Source organism: Alosa alosa, chromosome 18 (genome assembly GCF_017589495.1).
Source record: "Alosa alosa isolate M-15738 ecotype Scorff River chromosome 18, AALO_Geno_1.1, whole genome shotgun sequence".
NCBI classification, from domain to species: domain Eukaryota; kingdom Metazoa; phylum Chordata; class Actinopteri; order Clupeiformes; family Clupeidae; genus Alosa; species Alosa alosa.
Window position 1 is genome coordinate 14,021,224 of NC_063206.1, and position 17,475 is coordinate 14,038,698.

The 17,475-nt window shown below is 39.7% G+C and overlaps 2 protein-coding genes across 3 annotated transcripts; one reads left to right on the top strand and one right to left on the bottom strand.

Moving 5' to 3' along the window:
- The first annotated feature begins 1,066 nt into the window (after nucleotides 1–1,066).
- LOC125311512 (deleted in malignant brain tumors 1 protein-like) lies at nucleotides 1,067–9,744 on the top strand. Its single transcript, XM_048269644.1, has 19 exons — nucleotides 1,067–1,164; nucleotides 1,352–1,387; nucleotides 1,828–1,860; nucleotides 2,172–2,201; nucleotides 2,670–2,826; nucleotides 3,026–3,225; nucleotides 3,322–3,420; nucleotides 3,524–3,559; nucleotides 4,038–4,058; nucleotides 4,241–4,333; nucleotides 4,423–4,467; nucleotides 4,929–5,027; nucleotides 5,150–5,194; nucleotides 5,650–5,800; nucleotides 5,894–6,102; nucleotides 6,332–6,507; nucleotides 6,702–7,099; nucleotides 7,627–7,871; nucleotides 9,514–9,744. The coding sequence occupies exons 1-19, from the start codon at nucleotides 1,104–1,106 to the stop codon at nucleotides 9,570–9,572; spliced, it is 2,193 nt and encodes a 730-aa protein (XP_048125601.1). The 5' UTR covers nucleotides 1,067–1,103; the 3' UTR covers nucleotides 9,573–9,744.
- Nucleotides 9,745–11,498: 1,754 nt separating this feature from the next.
- On the bottom strand, nucleotides 11,499–16,166 carry LOC125311521. Of its 2 annotated transcripts, none has more exons than XM_048269667.1 (5): nucleotides 16,059–16,166; nucleotides 12,694–12,893; nucleotides 12,511–12,585; nucleotides 12,040–12,126; nucleotides 11,499–11,874 (listed from the first exon to the last, which is right to left on the bottom strand). In XM_048269667.1, the coding sequence occupies exons 2-5, from the start codon at nucleotides 12,841–12,843 to the stop codon at nucleotides 11,605–11,607; spliced, it is 582 nt and encodes a 193-aa protein (XP_048125624.1). In that variant the 5' UTR covers nucleotides 12,844–12,893; nucleotides 16,059–16,166; the 3' UTR covers nucleotides 11,499–11,604. The 2 variants fall into 2 exon arrangements, with proteins under 2 accessions (XP_048125624.1, XP_048125623.1); XM_048269666.1 differs by having other exon boundaries at nucleotides 11,500–11,874; nucleotides 12,694–13,058.
- Between the last annotated feature and the right edge of the window lie 1,309 nt (nucleotides 16,167–17,475).

Consider the following 17,475-nt stretch of genomic DNA (forward strand, 5'->3'; position numbering starts at 1 on the left):
GTTTAAAGAGCGCTAATGCAAAAAAAAAATTCAAGTCTATGATAGTCTGATAGCCTACAGTACCAAAGCTTTAGTGAAATATATTGCGTGATGCATTATAGCCTATTTTCAAGCTCCATTCTATAATAGAAGTAAGGGATAATGTATTGTCCACTGGTCATAATCGGAAAATAAGTCCCGCAGGGCAAACAGGACCCCGACACGAAGCAGACTATACATTTTAGAGAGAGTTAGCAATAACACTGAGAAAATGGCATGCTGGACTTGTTGAAACTATACAGTAATAAAAGATGGAGAGATTCCTGGCTGTGACCATGTCAGTAGCAAACACACACCAGTAATAAAGACAATAAGGAACTGACTATAAGGATCTCTGTCACTGCACAACTGAACCAATACACCACATCAAACTTGAATTCTCATCACATTGATTTGCACAAGAATGTGCAGTGCTAGAGCTCTGTTCTAGAATCTTTGGTTGGGACACAGCAGTGACAGCAGCAGGTATAATTTTAGAAGCCAACATGTGCAAATGAATATTACCAGTGCACTCAAGTAAACTACTAGTCTGCTATTCATATGCTTATATGCAGTGCATGTAACTAAACCAATTACAATAACTTTATTGGCTGCCATTTTGTGCTATATAATATGTAAAGCTAGTACCCATTCAAGCAGAGTGATGAGCCAGCGACATTATCACAGACAAAACAATGGAAACAATTCCCTTTTCCTGATATTGTTGGGCAGTTATATCAGATGCAGCTTATTTCATATTTCATTTACTCATTCATTCATTCATTAATTCATTCATTATTAATTAATTCATTCTTGTCAATGAATTTAACACAATGCTGGTTGAAGACACACACATATGTATGTATGCAAACAGCTGCATGTACTGTTTAAGCCGACACTTGGCCTAACTAAATAAATTAAATGGCGGTAATCTGTTAATTTCAGTGTGACAGATGTGGATTTCCCATCTTTGTTAGCATGAATTTATGACTGTCATAAAGAAGGATCCTGCTCTTGAGGTCTCAAGTTGAGCATATATGGCCTGACACTGGGAGCTTTGGGACACATTCAAACTGAGGAGAAAGATGGAGATGAGATCAGTTGTTCTTCTGCTCTGCACCTTTGCAGCTGTGAGCAATGGTCAAGGTAAGCGAGCTTTTTGGATTGTTACAAGTTTTCTCTAAGATGTCTGAGGCAAAATATAAGATTAGTTATGATACAATACAATCGGTTATGATCTTTTACAGCCACAATATGTCTACACATCAGTATCAGTTCACTATTCTAAATTCAGTCAACGGTTGTTTATTAACACTCTTTTGTGGCTCTCCAGATGCTCCACGTTACTGGTACACCAGCCCTTATCCAGGTACGTTTCCAGTCAGCATCACTTGTTTCCAAAAATGTTTCACAAAGTGTGTGCATTGTTTAGTGTTCTAGTTTAAACTGAAATATTATCTGAGACCCTTGACGCTGTGGTCCTAATTTAAGAAGTGGGCAAAGTGCAAGTCTAACTTAAGCTAATTTCATAATGAGGCAAAATGTATTTGCAAATTTAATCTCAAATATCGGTGGTTTGGCTAATGTGCTGAAGAGTCAAACTGAATTGAATGAAGCAACTGAACTGCACACTAGAATCTGTGCAAAGATCTTTTTATGAAATAAGTACCAATTTATGTAACTTGGTGTCACATTGCAATACCAATCATTTGTAAACAGAACATGTATTTTATACATAGATGACAAATTAATACTTCATGAGTCAGTTAGTCAAAGATTGTTCATTAACACTCTTTATTTGTTCTCCAGATTACTGGACCACTGAAGAGGCCACCACTCCAGGTATTGTTTCAGTCAGCATCACTTGTTCTTCTCAAAATAAGTTTCACAAAGTGTGTGCATTGTTTAGTGTTTAGTAGTTTAAAACTTGCATATGAAGCAACTGCACACTGACATTTGTGCAAAGATCTTTTTTCTGAAAAAAAGAGGATATTCATTTATGTAACTTGGTGTCACATTGGTGTCACCTTGACACCCAATAGCTTATTTGTGAACAGAAAATGTATTTTATACATAGACAAATTATGAATACTTCTCTTTCTTGAGTGAATTAGTCAAAGGTTGTTCATTAACATTCTTTATTTGATCTCCAGATTACTGGATGACTCATGATGCCACCCCAGGTATGGTTCCAGTTACCATCACAAAAAGTTTCACAAAGTGTGTGCATTGTTTAGTGTTCTAGTTTAAAACTGAAATATTATCTGAGACCCTCTGAGGCTATGGATCCTAATTTAAAAAGTCGGCAAAGTGCATGGTCTAAACTAAAGTAAACCTAAAGCTAGTTTAATAACAAAGCCAAATCTATATCCAAATTTGATTCGCTGGACAAGATCCTAAACTTAAACATCAGTGGATCAGCTCAATGCTCTCAAATGCCACACAATAGCTTTAGTTCATGCACACACGTTGCTCATCGAGTGACTTTGCTCTTTTCCCATCATTTAAATTAGGGTTATGTTCTTTCATTCTCCCATTTAAGTTACTGGTAATCTATTTAAAAAAGTAATGAACCTTCAAAGATTAATACAAAAATATGTTATCTTAATCTGAATATTAATGAGAGACTAACACAGAATACTATCTTAAAGACCCATCTGCACCACCATGTGGTGGGTACTTGACTTCATCATGGGGTGTGATTGAAAGCCCTAACTATCCTCATGGTTATGCCAACAATCTTCACTGCACATGGAGGATCCGGAGTACAGGAAACCGAATCATATCCATTAATTTCCTAAACATCAGGTAATTTAATTTTTTAAACAAACAATCCTATTTGGAGACAGTCACTTTTTTGCCAAACAGACCTTGAGTACTTTCTTTACATTGCCCATGTGCTAGGGAGCAGCTTCCTGAATTCCGATATCCTGTGGCAGGCATCAATGAAATTCAGAAATGTTGCTCATGTTTATTAATCTATTCTGTCCTTCTGCTCTACATTCAGTCTAGAACAAGCTACTGGCTGCATGTATGATTCTGTCAGTGTCTACAATGGCCCCACAACATCTTCAAGTCTCCTCAGCAAAATGTGTGGCAACATCAATGACATGGTATTGAATTCCACTGGAAATGATTTGACAGTCATTTTTAGGACTGATAACAGTCAATCTCTGTCAGGATTCCATGCCGAGTACACTTTTAACGGTAGGTCATAAGAATGTTTTTTTTCACGTATACACGAAACAATCCTCATTTATCCACCAATTTTTAGTAATTAACTTCTTTCTTTCATTTTTATAGATGTGCCCTCTTGCAGATACAACTGTGGCAGAAGTTTTAATGCATGTTCTTGTAGTTCCTCCTGTCTTTTCAGCGGAAATTGCTGCCCTGACATCTACAGTAAGAAATGTTGTGATAAAGTGATACTATGGCTGTGGTTATTGTTAAAGATAGATGTGCCAGCTCTCCCTCATTATGTTTCCTTCTCTTCCTTCCTGTCAAGATTACTGCCACGTAGATACATCAACAGCATCACCAGGTATCCATTATGATACATAGCTGTCAACAGCAGGTATCATACATGACACATAGCTTTTATGATAACGGATAAATATTGACTTAAAACTATAAAAACAAATGACAATATCTTCATTATTTCTTTATACCAAAGAAAAAACAATGCTTCTTTTGTATCAGACTTGGCTAATGTGCTGAGGACACTGAATGGAATGAAACAACCACACAATCAAATCTGTGCAAATATATTTTTCTGAAATAAGGAGACATTAGAGTAAAACTATAAACACAACTGATAATAATTTAATTATTTCTTTAAATCACATATATAAACACATATTCAGCTACTACACAACATAAATTATTTTGCTTGGATAAGTTTTATTTACTTTGGTGTCATATAGATAACCAATAATATCAGAAGAAATATGATTACTTCACTTTCATGAGTCAATGATTCAAAGGTTATGCATTTTAAACACTCTTTATTTGGTCTCCAGATTACTGGACCACCGGTTCAGGTACAGTTCCAAGTGGCATCTTACCCAGAAATATTTTTCAAGGCCTTTGCAGGATATATGAACATATGACCATTGTTCTATGTTGAGACTGGCAGATTTTGTACCACATGAATATAAATAATCACTTTACACATTGAACATTACTCCATTTTCATGAGGTTTATGATTTTTTTGCCTTGTAGGTTCCTGCTTATATAATTGTGGCTACAACATTGGTAGCTGTTCCTGCACAAGTTCATGCCAATACTATGGAAACTGCTGTCATGATTACTTTGGTAATAATAAATCACCTTCGAAAATTCTCTGGTAATTTGAGAACGGTTGATTTGTGCTTTGAAATTAACCTCTCTCTCTCTCTCTCTAGATTACTGTGAAAGTATCTCTACAACATATCAACCAGCCACCACGAGTAGGTCTACTATTTATCGCAGAACCATCCCACAGTATATCAGTATTAAACATGCAGTCAGCGATTGCGCAGGAAGTCTTGTTTGTTTACATTTATGTTTAAATTATATTTAAAATTATTAGTAGACACTTTTGTCCAAGACAGTGTAGGCTACATTGTATTTTAACCAACGACCAAACAAAGCATTCCAGAGATGTAGCTAAACCCTCCCCTCAGTATTCCCAGAGAAACTTCACACAGGGGTTCCTTTTTGTGTTTGCTGCCCCAGTTTTCGGAGCCTGGGCTGCCTACAGAGACCGATTTTTTTTACAGTGTAGTCACAGAATGGGCAGGTAGTTGATCAGGAGGACATGGTTATTGAACGTGACAAAAATATAATGGGCTTGAAATTGCGTATGATTGCTGACTGTACCTTTAACAATATTTTACTATGCAGTATACATATCTATTCTGCCTTTTAGTTTACAACTCCTGCAGGTACAATTGTGGCAACAACTATGGTAGCTGTTCCTGCTCAAGTTCATGCCAACACTATGGAAACTGCTGTCCTGATTACTATGGTAATACATCACCTTTGATTGGTTGGTTTGATTGGTTCTAATTTGATAATGGTTGGTTTGTGCTCTGAAATTAATCTCTGTGTCTCTCTCTCTACCTGTGTACTTTCTCTCTCTCTTTCAAGATTACTGCCACAGCACAACCTGGGACCCACTACCAGCCTCAACACGTACTACATTTACTTTCAGATTGTATTTAGTTTATCAGTATTGTTTGATGTATACACCCTGTAATCCAATACTTTAGATGCATGATGTAGTATTCTGCACTCTGCCTCTAATTTCATAGATGAACAGTTTGATGTATTGGCCATTATTCTTTACTCTACATTGATTCTTCAGTGATTATAGCCTACATTGACACATATTAGGAAAATGATGTTATACTTTTTTTATATTAATGTTAAAATGAGAAACAGTTTGATTATTAAAATAACATTTCATTTTCACTTCACTTTAAAAACATCCCTATTCGAAAACCTGGTATACTGCCTAATGGTGCCCTGATCCTAAAATACTTTTATCCTCCATTCACTAGGCAGTAAACAAATAGTTGTGAAAGCAAAAGTCCTTTAAAAATAATTGTGGGCATCCATTATTTTAAAAATCTTTAAAATTCTTCCAGTGGACCATCCAGAATGTGGAGGACACCTGAATGGTTCTGGAACTTTCTCCAGCCCATATTATCCAAGCTATTACCATGATAATGCCTACTGTGTGTGGAGTCTGTCAGCTCCTCATGGACAAAGAATCCTCCTCACTTTTTCAGATCTGGAGTGAGTGGAGAGATGCATTATTTTTTTTACTAAACATTCACTGTTGCTCTGCAAATGTGTGCCACAATTGCTCCCATGCACTTATGTCTTCAGGATGGAGCGCTGCTGTAGCTGTGACTACATCACTGTGCATGACGGCTCCTCAGTGGGCCACAACCAGCTGGGTCGGCTCTGCCACAACTCCTCTCTGGACACCTTCCACTCTTCCTCCAACTACATGACTGTGCGTTTCCGTAGTGATAGTAGTGTAGTAGGTCGTGGCTTCCAGGCTCAATTCATCAGCTCCCTGCCGACTGATAAAGGTGAGTGACATCTGAGAAACCTGAATCAGCCACTGTACAGCATCAACTCCCAGGCTGTCTTCTACTCAACTGAACTCAGAATAAAAATAATCCATCACAGTAATCCACTCTGAAGAAAAACAACTTAGAGCATGTGGCTACAAAATGTTATGATGGAGGATTATTATGCATATAATGTGATCATATTAATATAATATTAATATTGTGTTATACTCAACTCTTTTTATAGGCAGGGTGCAGTGTGTTTTAGACAACATGAACATTGTTATTTCAAGATCTTTCCTGGCTAGTCAGGGATTCAATGGTCATGATCTTTATGTCAATGATGAACACTGTCGGCCGACCACAAACAGTTACCAGGTGATGTTTGAGTTTCCTCTCAACCGCTGTGGAACAGTGAGAAAGGTACGTGGTATTCGACCTGAAGGTGCACTTCACAGCACAAATACAACCTTGTTGTGTTTCTCTTCAGATATGTCAGTTGTGTAGAATATACTGTGAATGTAGTTTGTTTAAAAATCCTAGTTATGATTTGCATGGATTAACTGAATAATTGGTATTTGTTTTGGCCCCTACCCCCTACCCCTTGTTCTGTTCAGTTTGACAACGGTCGTGTAATTTATGAAAATGCTGTGCGGGCATATCCAACCAGCTCTGGGGAGATCACGCGTCATTCAAGTGAATTCAAGTTGTTTGTTACCTGTCACATGGAAAAGGACTCCGTATCACAGATCATGTATCTTGCCAGAGAAAATTCCACCTTTACCATCACTGGAACTGGTCGATTCAATACTACCATGGCTTTCTACACCTCTGGGAGCTTCTACCAGCAAATTCATGATAATCCGTACTATGTAACTCTCAATCAGTACATGTACGTTAAGGTGAGCCTAAGGAGACCTGACAGCAGCCTCGTCCTCTTTCTGGATACGTGTGTGGCCTCACCAAACCCACATGACTATGCTGACTACCGCGCCTATTATCTACTGGTCAATGGGTAAGACTACTAGGATTGATATGTCTTGTTCCCCTCCCTCCTCTACATGTGTTTAATCATTATATAATACAATAACACATAAGGGCCAAATTTGTTATAGTTGGTTTATGAAGAATTTAATTTGAAATCTTCAGCTATAATGCTCACGTGACCATGGACGGATTATGAACTTTCGGGCCCCTGGGCCCAGATCTATTAAGGGCCCCCCACTAATTGTCGCATATTTGGGAGGGGGGGTTTGGGGGTCCTCCCCCAGAATTTTTTTAACTTGTTTGTTGTGATTTCCTGTATTCTGGTGCATTTTGGGGATGGCCAATACTAAATTCAATCAGATTCATAGCCTACATCCTGATTTGTTGATATTGAGGCAATGATTCCCTGCAAAGGCTTGGGCTTCAGGGCCCCCTGACCCCTTGGGCCCAGTAGGCCCGTCCAGTAATCCATCCCTGCACATGACCAAGCTGGTAATGCTGCCTACAGTATGACAGAACAGGTAACTCTGCAATGACACTGTTTTTCTCTCACAGGTGTCCAAAAGACACAACATACTACTCCTATGTGAGCGGCTCTGAGAGTCACGCAGGCTTTCGCTTCCAGGCTTTCAAGTTCCTGCGGGCACATGAATATGTGTACCTGCAGTGCAAGGTCATCATCTGCCCTAAAAATGACTACAACTCTCGCTGTCGAGACGGATGCCGCACCCGCAAAGCTCGAAGTTTGGACTCTGAGCACCACACAGCCACCATGGTCCTGGGGCCTATCAGGCTGAAAGGTTAAGTACCAACTTAGGTTACTTGCCACTGCAGTGCATGCATAGCGCAGTCATATACAGTAGGTGTAAACACCCAAGAAGTATGCCCATGGCCTGTTATAGCCTAAATGTTGTTTAGTATTGTTTTCAAACCCTTTCTTGCCTTCAACTAATTATACATGTTATATCCCTTAAGAATGTATCGTAAATATATTCTTCATTAGAAAATAACCCAAATACACATGCAAACACATTTGAACACACACACACACACGCACACACACACACACACACACACACTTAATGGTAAAGTAGTACCTTCACAGAAGGTGTAAGACTTGAAATTAGCAAGGATTTCCTGGAGTAAGGGATGGTGCACTGGCAATACAATGGGGCGGTCATATTACACACCATTCTAAAACGAATAGTTCTAGTCTTTGATGATGATTGGCTGAATCGCGTTTAATGATGTTGTAAAATCCAATACAAACATACATCTTTACCGCATTTCAATCTATAGTAGGCTAGCTAATGCGCTACCACAACTTACACAAACGTTAGAGTAGCTGCAACTTGATGTTGCTTGGCAACCATTCAGATAGAGGAAATATATTTCTTGGCTGAAGAATGATTATCTATGAACAAATCGTTACATTTCTCGTTGCTTTGCCTTTACTTTATGAAACTTTGCCAGGTATTTATAGCAACAGTTTTAGAAAAGCAATTCTACAACAGCTAAGGGGGGCTCCGCTAGCGCGTTGTGCCTAACAACGCCCCTTAGCTGTTGTAGAATCAGCGTAACCTACGGCCTCTCGTGGCTTATTGCTTAAATAAATCGTTACATTTCTCGTTGCTGTGCCTTTGTTTAATGACATCTTGCCAGATGTATGTAATAACCGTTGTAGAAAAGCAATTAGCCACTCCATAGTTTACACTGATTTTAGAACAGCTAAGTTAATTAATGTTTTAACTGATTAATGGTATGTTAATACATGAGTCATAAGGAATTAGCCTAAGTTATGAAAGTATGTTTAACACATAAAATTCTAATACTGAGTCCAACATGATTTACTACTAAGTATTGTAAATTACATCCTTCATCATTGATCAATTTCATACACTTAATTAACATAGTAGGTTAAGGTGTTAATTACCACCACAGGCAAATGACATGCATTCCATGCTCTTCCAGCTACAACTAGGCTGAGCCACTGTAAATCCATCACATACTGGGATCTCTAATGATTGAATGGTTATGCATGCACCAGTGTTACCGGACCTTTTTTCCAGAAATTTCTTTCTTCAAGACCAAATGCATAAATTCAAGCAAAACATATTAAATCCCTTTCTAGGAACACTTGGACAAACCTTGCATCTGACTAGGCAGAATGACAGTTTATATGTGTGAAATGTTTTGCTTGGAGATGTGCATCATAATGGAGAAGGTCATATTTGAGACATTCAATATAACTGTTTCAGTTTCTGGCTTAGAACTTGTGATCACTATTTTTTGAAAAGTCAAATGGACCATGACAAACTAAAATACTTGTGTTATGGTTAATGTGGTGTGCCATTGCATTAGAATACAATATATCAATAGTAGTTAGACTAACTACTAGAGGATTAATGAACTGGACCAAATCTGACTCTTCTCTGTATTCAGATGTGGAGAATCCTATGGTGAAGCAGCTGGAGGACAACGTGGCTAAGGTGGATGTCTGAAGAAACCACTCATGTTCTCACCGGTCCAAATTAATCAATAAATTCATCTCATTATTTCCTGTTTACAAATCATGTATATCAGAATCGCTCTCTGATGCCTTGCTGCAAATTACTCTCTTTTTCCTATAACTTTGTCTATCAACAAAATTATTAAAGCATTCCAAAAAAGCAACAAGCAGAGTTGTGCTTACTTTGTTCAGTGCTAGCTTTACAGCTAAGTATAGACCTTTTTATCAACTTGTGTTCTATTGAATATAACCAGTTTTGTACTTCCATTTGCTATGTATGGCCTGTAGGCCTCACTGACCTGATGCAAGTCAGAAAGGGAAAGATTGGGGAAAGGTTCCAATGGGGGCTGGCATAGAAGCAAAGAGGGGGAGTGAGGGTGTGCTTTTTTGTGTGTGTTTTAATGTACAGAAGCACATACAGTCCATCTGATCAATAAGTATGTGCCTGGACTCAATTTTATACACTGACCATTTTCTCATCCATTCATTTCTAATGGTCGGTCATTTTTGACCGGAAATACACATGGGTGTTCATAGTTAAATAAAACGCTCAAATTGTCATAAAAATTATCAAAATTTGTTTTGTGTGTTCAGATGCCCTGAACAAAGTCAAGGAGCCTCATGGTAGTCAAAATAGGTTAACAATATTTTTGAGAGAAAATAATTCTCAATCGGTCACATTTGACCGCGAACACAACAGGAGGGCTATATTAGGTAAAAACATCTAATTTTCCCGAATTGAGTGATAGGGTATACAAATTAGAAAAAAAACAACGGTGGGCCTGTTCACTAATTTATATATTTTTGTAATGTAATAATCATCATGACATTTTTTTAGCCGCTAGGTACTTGGGGCCCTACACGCTCTGCGTACTCTGTGTATGGGCAGCGGCGGCCCTGGTGAAGACTGTAAAGTCAGGGCTGTCCAATTTATCAAACCACATTACACTGCAATTACGTAAACTAGTCTAGTGTTGAATGAAACGCAACATTATTATGTTCAATTTCTTGCACTGTTCACTTTTGCACTACCACCCTTGCACACACTCCACCATAGCACCTTAACATGGTCAATTCATCCAATGATCAGTCCATACCAGACCTGTGTGATCAATTCACATGCCCCTTTAAATTTACACATTTCTGTATATATGATCTATCATATTTTGCCTCAGCAATGAATTTATCCAACAAAATCATATAAGATGAATATGAAGCACCTTACTGTACTTCTGAACTGCAAGGCAAATGATCACCATCCTTGGTGCCACTACTTCATTGTGTTCTTATGAGCCTTTGCTTACTGAGATAATCAAAGAGCTAAGTAAGTAAGTAAGTATATAAATTATATATACTCTTTTGATCCCGTGAGGGAAATTTGGTCTCTGCATTTATCCCAATCTGTGAAACACACTCAGCACACAGTGAACACACAGTGAGGTGAAGCACACACTAATCCCGGTGCAGTGAGCTGCCTGCAACAACAGCAGCGCTCGGGGAGCAGTGAGGGGTTAGGTGCTCAAGGGCACTTCAGCCGCGGCCCACTGATTGGGGTTCGAACCGGCAACTCTCCGGCTACAAGTCCGAAGCGCTAACCAGTAGGCCACGGCTGCCCAAATCTAAGCTATCAGTGTTGCCAAATGTTTTCACATGGGTTTTCTTAATGGTATCCTTAGAGACCAGTAGAATTTTACCGAATTTGATGCATATGACTGACAGCATGCCAGGATTCATGCCCCCATTAATTCTAAATGTACAGTATATAAAAAACAAAATAATTCCAAACACATAATTTTAAGCATATAAAAATATTTTTGCTCAAAAGCTTGTTTATCTCAGTGCAGATACCTTCATGGTACAAAAACATTCATTGGTAAATCATACCAATACAAATACAACATGTACAACACACAATATTGACTAAAGATGTATTTAATATATTACTGTGATATTTTTTTATTTTTTTTATCAGTAATGATAATAATGTGACTTTCACTGCCGGGTATGAGACATGTTTTGTCACATCATTCTTTTGCAGCTGAAGACAGAAGCTGTTTTGGACTGTTTTCCTTGACTTCTTCATCCTTATTCCTTGTTTTCTTTTCCTCTTTCTTTGCTCTCTTCTTCTCAGCCTTCATCACTTTCTTCTCGGCCTTCTTTGCCTGCTCTTCTGCCTTCTTAAGGGCTTTTTGCTGCTTTTTCGTTTCAGCCTTTCTGACACGCTCCTCCAGCTTTGCGATCAGCTGCAGATCTGCCATTTTCTTGTCTGCTGTCGCACTGCTGGTGTTTGCATTCTAAAGAAAATAAAGCACAATTCATGAATCTTTTGAAAAGAGTGACTCACATGTTAAAACTTCTTAATCTGTTAAGAACATTTTTATTCACAATTCAAATACCATAAATATCCACTAACAGATCATAAGCAGAGCACGCCTGGGAAAAAAAGTGAAGTGAAGTACCTCAGAAGCAGCACAAGAGGAGCAGCATGAGAGGAACCACCATTTTCTGGGTTGTTTTCTAGCTGTTCCTCCCAGGTTAAGGGCACCCTGTGTGAGAAAACATGCAGACATGACAATGCTGAAGAGACTTGGAAACTCTAGAAAAGTCTTGTACATCAGTAGACACGTTCATCTGTTTGTGAATGTGAAGCACTATATATCTAGACTTAGTGTAAGGACCTATAGACAACATAAATAGCCCGCTTTCTGCGTAGTGTGTTTGTAATTGCACTTTGTCATATTTGCATATTTGTATATATATAGGCCTATATTATATTATATTATATTATAATATATTATATTATATTACATTATATATTTGTATTTAAATACTTCTTATGTGTCTTGCACCATTTCACCAAGTAACATTTCTTGTTATTTCTTTTTTTGTGTGGAATAAAATGATTCTGATTCTGATTCTGAAGAATATACCTGAGGAACAACATGAGAGGTGATAATGTGTCCAGTCCCACTGGTTTTGTCCATGTATTTGAGACTGGTGGTACTCTAAAGAAAAAAGAACACTCAATTTTTAATACACACTACAATGGTTAAAATGTTTTGTGTTGCCATTAAGTAGCCATATTTAATCAACACAACAGCAAAGTGTCTTACCATTTTGGCCATCAGGTCTTTCATCATCTTTTCCCTTCTGATAGCCACAGACATGAACGCAGACTGCAGGGCCTCCTCTCTCTCCCTCATCTGCCTCTCCCACTCCATTCTCTCCTGGATCATTTCCCTCTTCTGGGCTTTCAGTGCCATTTCATGGTCTTCCTTCTGCTCTTGCAGGAGATCCTGGAGGTTTCTCCTGTCTGCCTCAAGAGCAAAAAAGTACTCCTCAAGCTCCCTTAGCTCAGAGACCCTAAAAGAGGTGGTGGTCTCCAGTAAGGATGCTCTGTCTTCCTGCTGCCTCTCTCCAGAGGTCCTCACCTCCATCTTTATCTCAGATGCCTGAGTTTCCATGAACTTCTACAATGCTGTAAGAATAAGTCCATATCACAGACTCATAATATAGATTAACATCATAATTAGCCTACGAGTTGTTTGCAGTAGGCTATGATCTAAATGGCAGGCTGTCTTATGCTATTCCAAAGTAAAATTTCAGTAGTTAAGGCTTTATTTGAAGGATCATTATGTGTCTCTTCATTCACGCCAATTAAACGTATGAAGATTGAGCTAGTTTTACGAAGAAATAGAGTGTATGTGGGTGTTGGAGAAGCTTCCTCATGAGACAATGTGCTGTGTATTGGGGGCAGTGTGCTGTAAGTATGTTGGGGATGTGTGTTGGGAAGCTTCCCTGATGAAATAATGTGCTGTGTATGTAGGGGGCAGGGACTTACTATTGCAAGCAGAGTACTGTATGTAATGTATGTGAGTGATGACAGTGAAGATGTGTGTGTGGGCGGGGAGGAGTGGAGCAGTGACTGTGTATGTGTGTGTGTGTGTGTAGTGTGTAGGTGGGTAGGTGGGGGCAGTGTGCTGTAAGTATGTAGAGGGATGTGTGTTGGAGAGATCCACAAGACAATGTGCTGTGTATGTGGGGGGGCAGTGTGCAGCAAGTATGTAGAGGAGGCTTACTGTAGCAAGCAGTGTGCTGTATGTATGTGAAGTGATGACAGTGATGATGTAAGTGTGTGTGTTGTGTTGGGGGTCAGGGACCTCTTGCAAGCAGAGTACTGTATGTAATGTATGTGAGTGATGACAGTGAAGATGTGTGTGTGAAGTGGGAGTGGAGCAGTGACTGTGTGTGTATGTGTGTGTAGTGTGTGTGTGTGTGGGTAGGTGGGGGCAGTGTGCTGTAGGTATGTAGAGGATGTGTGTTGGAGAAGATCCACAAGACAATGTGCTGTGTGTATGTGGGGGGGCAGTGTGCAGCAAGTATGTAGGGGAGGCTTACTGTAGCAAGCAGTGTGCTGTATGTATGTGAAGTGATGACAGTGATGATGTAAGTGTGTGTGTTGAAGGTCAGGGACTTACTATTGCAAGCAGAGTACTGTATGTAATGTATGTGAGTGATGACAGTGAAGATGTGTGTGTGGGTGGGAGAGTGGAGCAGTGTGTGTGTGTGTATGTGTGTAGTGTGTGTGTGTGGGTAGGTGGGGGCAGTGTGCTGTAGGTATGTAAGAGAGGATGTGTGTTGGAGAAGATCCTGAAGACAATGTGCTGTGTATGTGGGGGGCAGTGTGCAGCAAGTATGTAGAGGGAGGCTTACTGTAGCAAGCAGTGTGCTGTATGTATGTGAAGTGATGACAGTGATGATGTAAGTGTGTGTGTGTTGGGGGTCAGGGACTTACTATTGCAAGCAGAGTACTGTATGTAATGTATGTAGTGATGACAGTGAAGATGTGTGTGTGTGGGAGTGGAGCAGTGACTGTGTGTGTATGTGTGTGTGTGTGTGTGTGTGGGTAGGTGGGGGCAGTGTGCTGTAGGTATGTAGAGGATGTGTGTTGGAGAAGATCCACAAGACAATGTGCTGTGTATGTGGGGGGCAGTGTGCAGCAAATGTATGTAGAGGAGGCTTACTGTAGCAAGCAGTGTGCTGTATGTATGTGAAGTGATGACAGTGATGATGTAAGTGTGTGTGTTGGGGGTCAGGGACTTACTATTGCAAGCAGAGTACTGTATGTAATGTATGTGTAGTGATGACAGTGAAGATGTGTGTGTGGGGTGGAGCAGTGACTGTGTGTGTGTATGTGTGTAGTGTGTGTGTGTGTGTGGGTAGGTGGGGGCAGTGTGCTGTAGGTATGTAGAGGATGTGTGTTGGGAAGATCCACAAAGACAATGTGCTGTGTATGTGGGGGGCAGTGTGCAGCAAGTATGTAGGGAGGCTTACTGTAGAAGCAGTGTGCTGTATGTATGTGAAGTGATGACAGTGATGATGTAAGTGTGTGTGTTGGGGATGGGGGTGGAGTGGGGGGTGGGGGGCAGAAAAGGCTAGGCAATCAAGGACATGGGTAGATGGAGGAGAAATCAAAAATAATAAATAAAAAGTGTGCAAAAGTTGGAGAAAAGTCAGATATATGTGTGTGTGTGTGTGTGTGTTTTGACGTGTGATGAAATAAGAAAATAAATAAAAGGTCTGTAGCATAGGGAGAGGGATGTAAAAGTGCTAAAAGTCTTGTAGGTGTGTGTGTGTGTGGGGGGTCATGAGTGCTGAGGGTGAATGAGTGCAAAAGTCAGTATAGTGTGAGTTCAGAGTTGGGAAATGTTTGAGAGTGCTGAGAGTGAATGTGTGCAAAAGTCAGTATAGTGTGAGTTCAGAGTTAGGATGGCCTGGGGATAAAAACTTCTCCTGAGTCTCTCAGTTCTGGCTTTGTGACTATAGGCGTCTTCTTGATTTCAGCGGTAGGAATAATCCATTGTTAGGATGAAGAGTCCTTCAGAATCTTTTGGGCTCTTAGGAGTACTCTTCTGGAATAGATATCTTGTAGAGCAGGGAGTTGAGTTCTTATAGTACGTTCAGCTGAGCGCACTACTCTCTGCAGAGTACTACAATCTCTAACTGTGGAGTTCCCATACCAGGTGATGATGCTACCAGTTAGAACACTCTCAACCGCTGAAGTGTAGAAGGCCTTCATGATGGATGTAGAAACTTTGAATTTCCTTAGCTGACGAAGGAAGTAGAGTCGTTGTCTGGACTTCTTCAGAACATATTGAGTGTTAACAGTCCATGTTAAGTCTTCAGTAATGTGGACACCAAGGTATTTAAAACTTGTGACTCTCTCTACAGGTTGCCCGCTGATCATTAGTGGGGTGTAACTGTAGTTCTGCTGCTGCCTTAACGTACGGCGATTGACTGATGTGAAGTTAGGTTTGGGCCTTTTAAGTAAATGTCTGTTTCAAGTTGTCGGCGTCGGCGACCTACAGCCAAAGTGTTGTTGAGTTTGGGCCTAGAGCCGGTAAATCGAACGCATTTCCCCTTCGCTGTAAAAATTGAAATAGTATAATACAGAACAAAAATAATTGATGGAGCTCACCTCTAAATCAGAAGAAGGTTGTAAGATCAACGTGTCTGAGTTATGTCGAAAATCACTATCAAAAATCAAGCCAAAAAATCTGCGTGCCGATCGCTTTCCAAAATGCAATGCAAGTATTTGATAGAATGTTTGGTTGTTTCCATGACATTGACTGCAAGATAGAATGGAACGTCTTAAAACGTAGGCCCAGAACTGAAGGGTTCTATCATAGAACTTCTATAGCTCATCCTCATCGGCCAATCACACATGCCACCGCGATTTTGTCATTTCAAATAAAACACCACATTAACCTGGTACAGTTATCATACTATTATATCATTTTAAATTCATTGAATTGTACCACACATAACGCTACTAATCACGCTGACTTTGTTGAACACGAGACGTGTAATATAGCTCATTAAAGGAAAGTGATCCGACACAAGTTCGTGACAAATCAGTAGGCCTACTGTCGCCTTCCATATGCATAGGCTACTGTATAAATCAATATAAATTGATGGATTTGGAGTTTGGAGAACTATCCTCATCCATGTTTAGCTGATTGTTCCACCTAAAGGAGAAGCTGTTAAAGCATCTTCACTCGTACGTGATACCCAGCACAGGTAGCAAGACATTGTTTCCATTTTCCAAACAAAGCATGCATCGCCGTCCTGAAGTTTGGAAACAGTAAGGATAGGCTATTAAATCCAGGCTAAAGTCCAGTCTAACTGGAATCAACAAGAACAATTATTGGGGGGCTAGTTGTTGTTTGACGTGTAGCCTCCAGCTAGGTCATGAATCGCCATCCTACAACAGGTCAGCAGCTCGTCAGCACCTTGGACAGCGACTAAAACACAGCTCCTTGCATCATTGCTCTCGCTAGATCCTGCAGCCACACCAGACAGCTGATTGCAGGATCTTACTTACTACCCATTATGTCTATGGCGTGTAGGCCAGCAACAAAGTTTATCCACTCATCTCTGTTCTTAAGTCAAAGTAAATCCATCAAACATAATAAAGAAAATTGCCCTCTTTTGAGGAACCACAAGTTTTATATATCATACTGTGAAGATACAAAAGGGTTCCTTTTCCCTATCCCACTCCATCTCTCTCCAACTTGCTTCCTGTCAGGCTACACTGCCCTGTCAAATAAAGGCAAAAACAACCCAAAATATACTTTGAAAAGGAGAAAGGGGTTTCTGCTTTGGCACAAAAGTCCTCAAAATGTTCTTACAGAATAATAATATTATCACATTCTGTCACTATCTGTTCTGGCAAACATTTCTAAGAACAATGAATAGTTCCTTCTCTGTGCTAGTCCTTACACAAATGAAATGTTTTGCAGCAAAGTTGTGAGTGCTTTGTGGGAAACAAATGAGGTCGCTAGAAAACATTGGCAGAAGTAAGTTTGCCAATGTTGGCTGCTAGAAGCAAACTT

Excerpts from the sequence above, each read along its gene's own strand:
- LOC125311512 (XM_048269644.1), top strand. The coding sequence starts at position 1,104 with ATGGAGATGAGATCAGTTGTTCTTCTGCTCTGCACCTTTGCAGCTGTG. Across the intron at positions 4,334-4,422 it reads CTGCTGTCATGATTACTTTG|ATTACTGTGAAAGTATCTCT; the intron begins GTAATAATAAAT and ends CTCTCTCTCTAG. Across the intron at positions 6,508-6,701 it reads GCTGTGGAACAGTGAGAAAG|TTTGACAACGGTCGTGTAAT; the intron begins GTACGTGGTATT and ends TGTTCTGTTCAG.
- LOC125311521 (XM_048269666.1), bottom strand. The coding sequence starts at position 13,044 with ATGGAAACTCAGGCATCTGAGATAAAGATGGAGGTGAGGACCTCTGGA. Across the intron at positions 12,127-12,510 it reads CCTCTCATGTTGTTCCTCAG|GGTGCCCTTAACCTGGGAGG; the intron begins GTATATTCTTCA and ends TTTCTCACACAG. Across the intron at positions 11,875-12,039 it reads CCTCTTGTGCTGCTTCTGAG|AATGCAAACACCAGCAGTGC; the intron begins GTACTTCACTTC and ends TATTTTCTTTAG.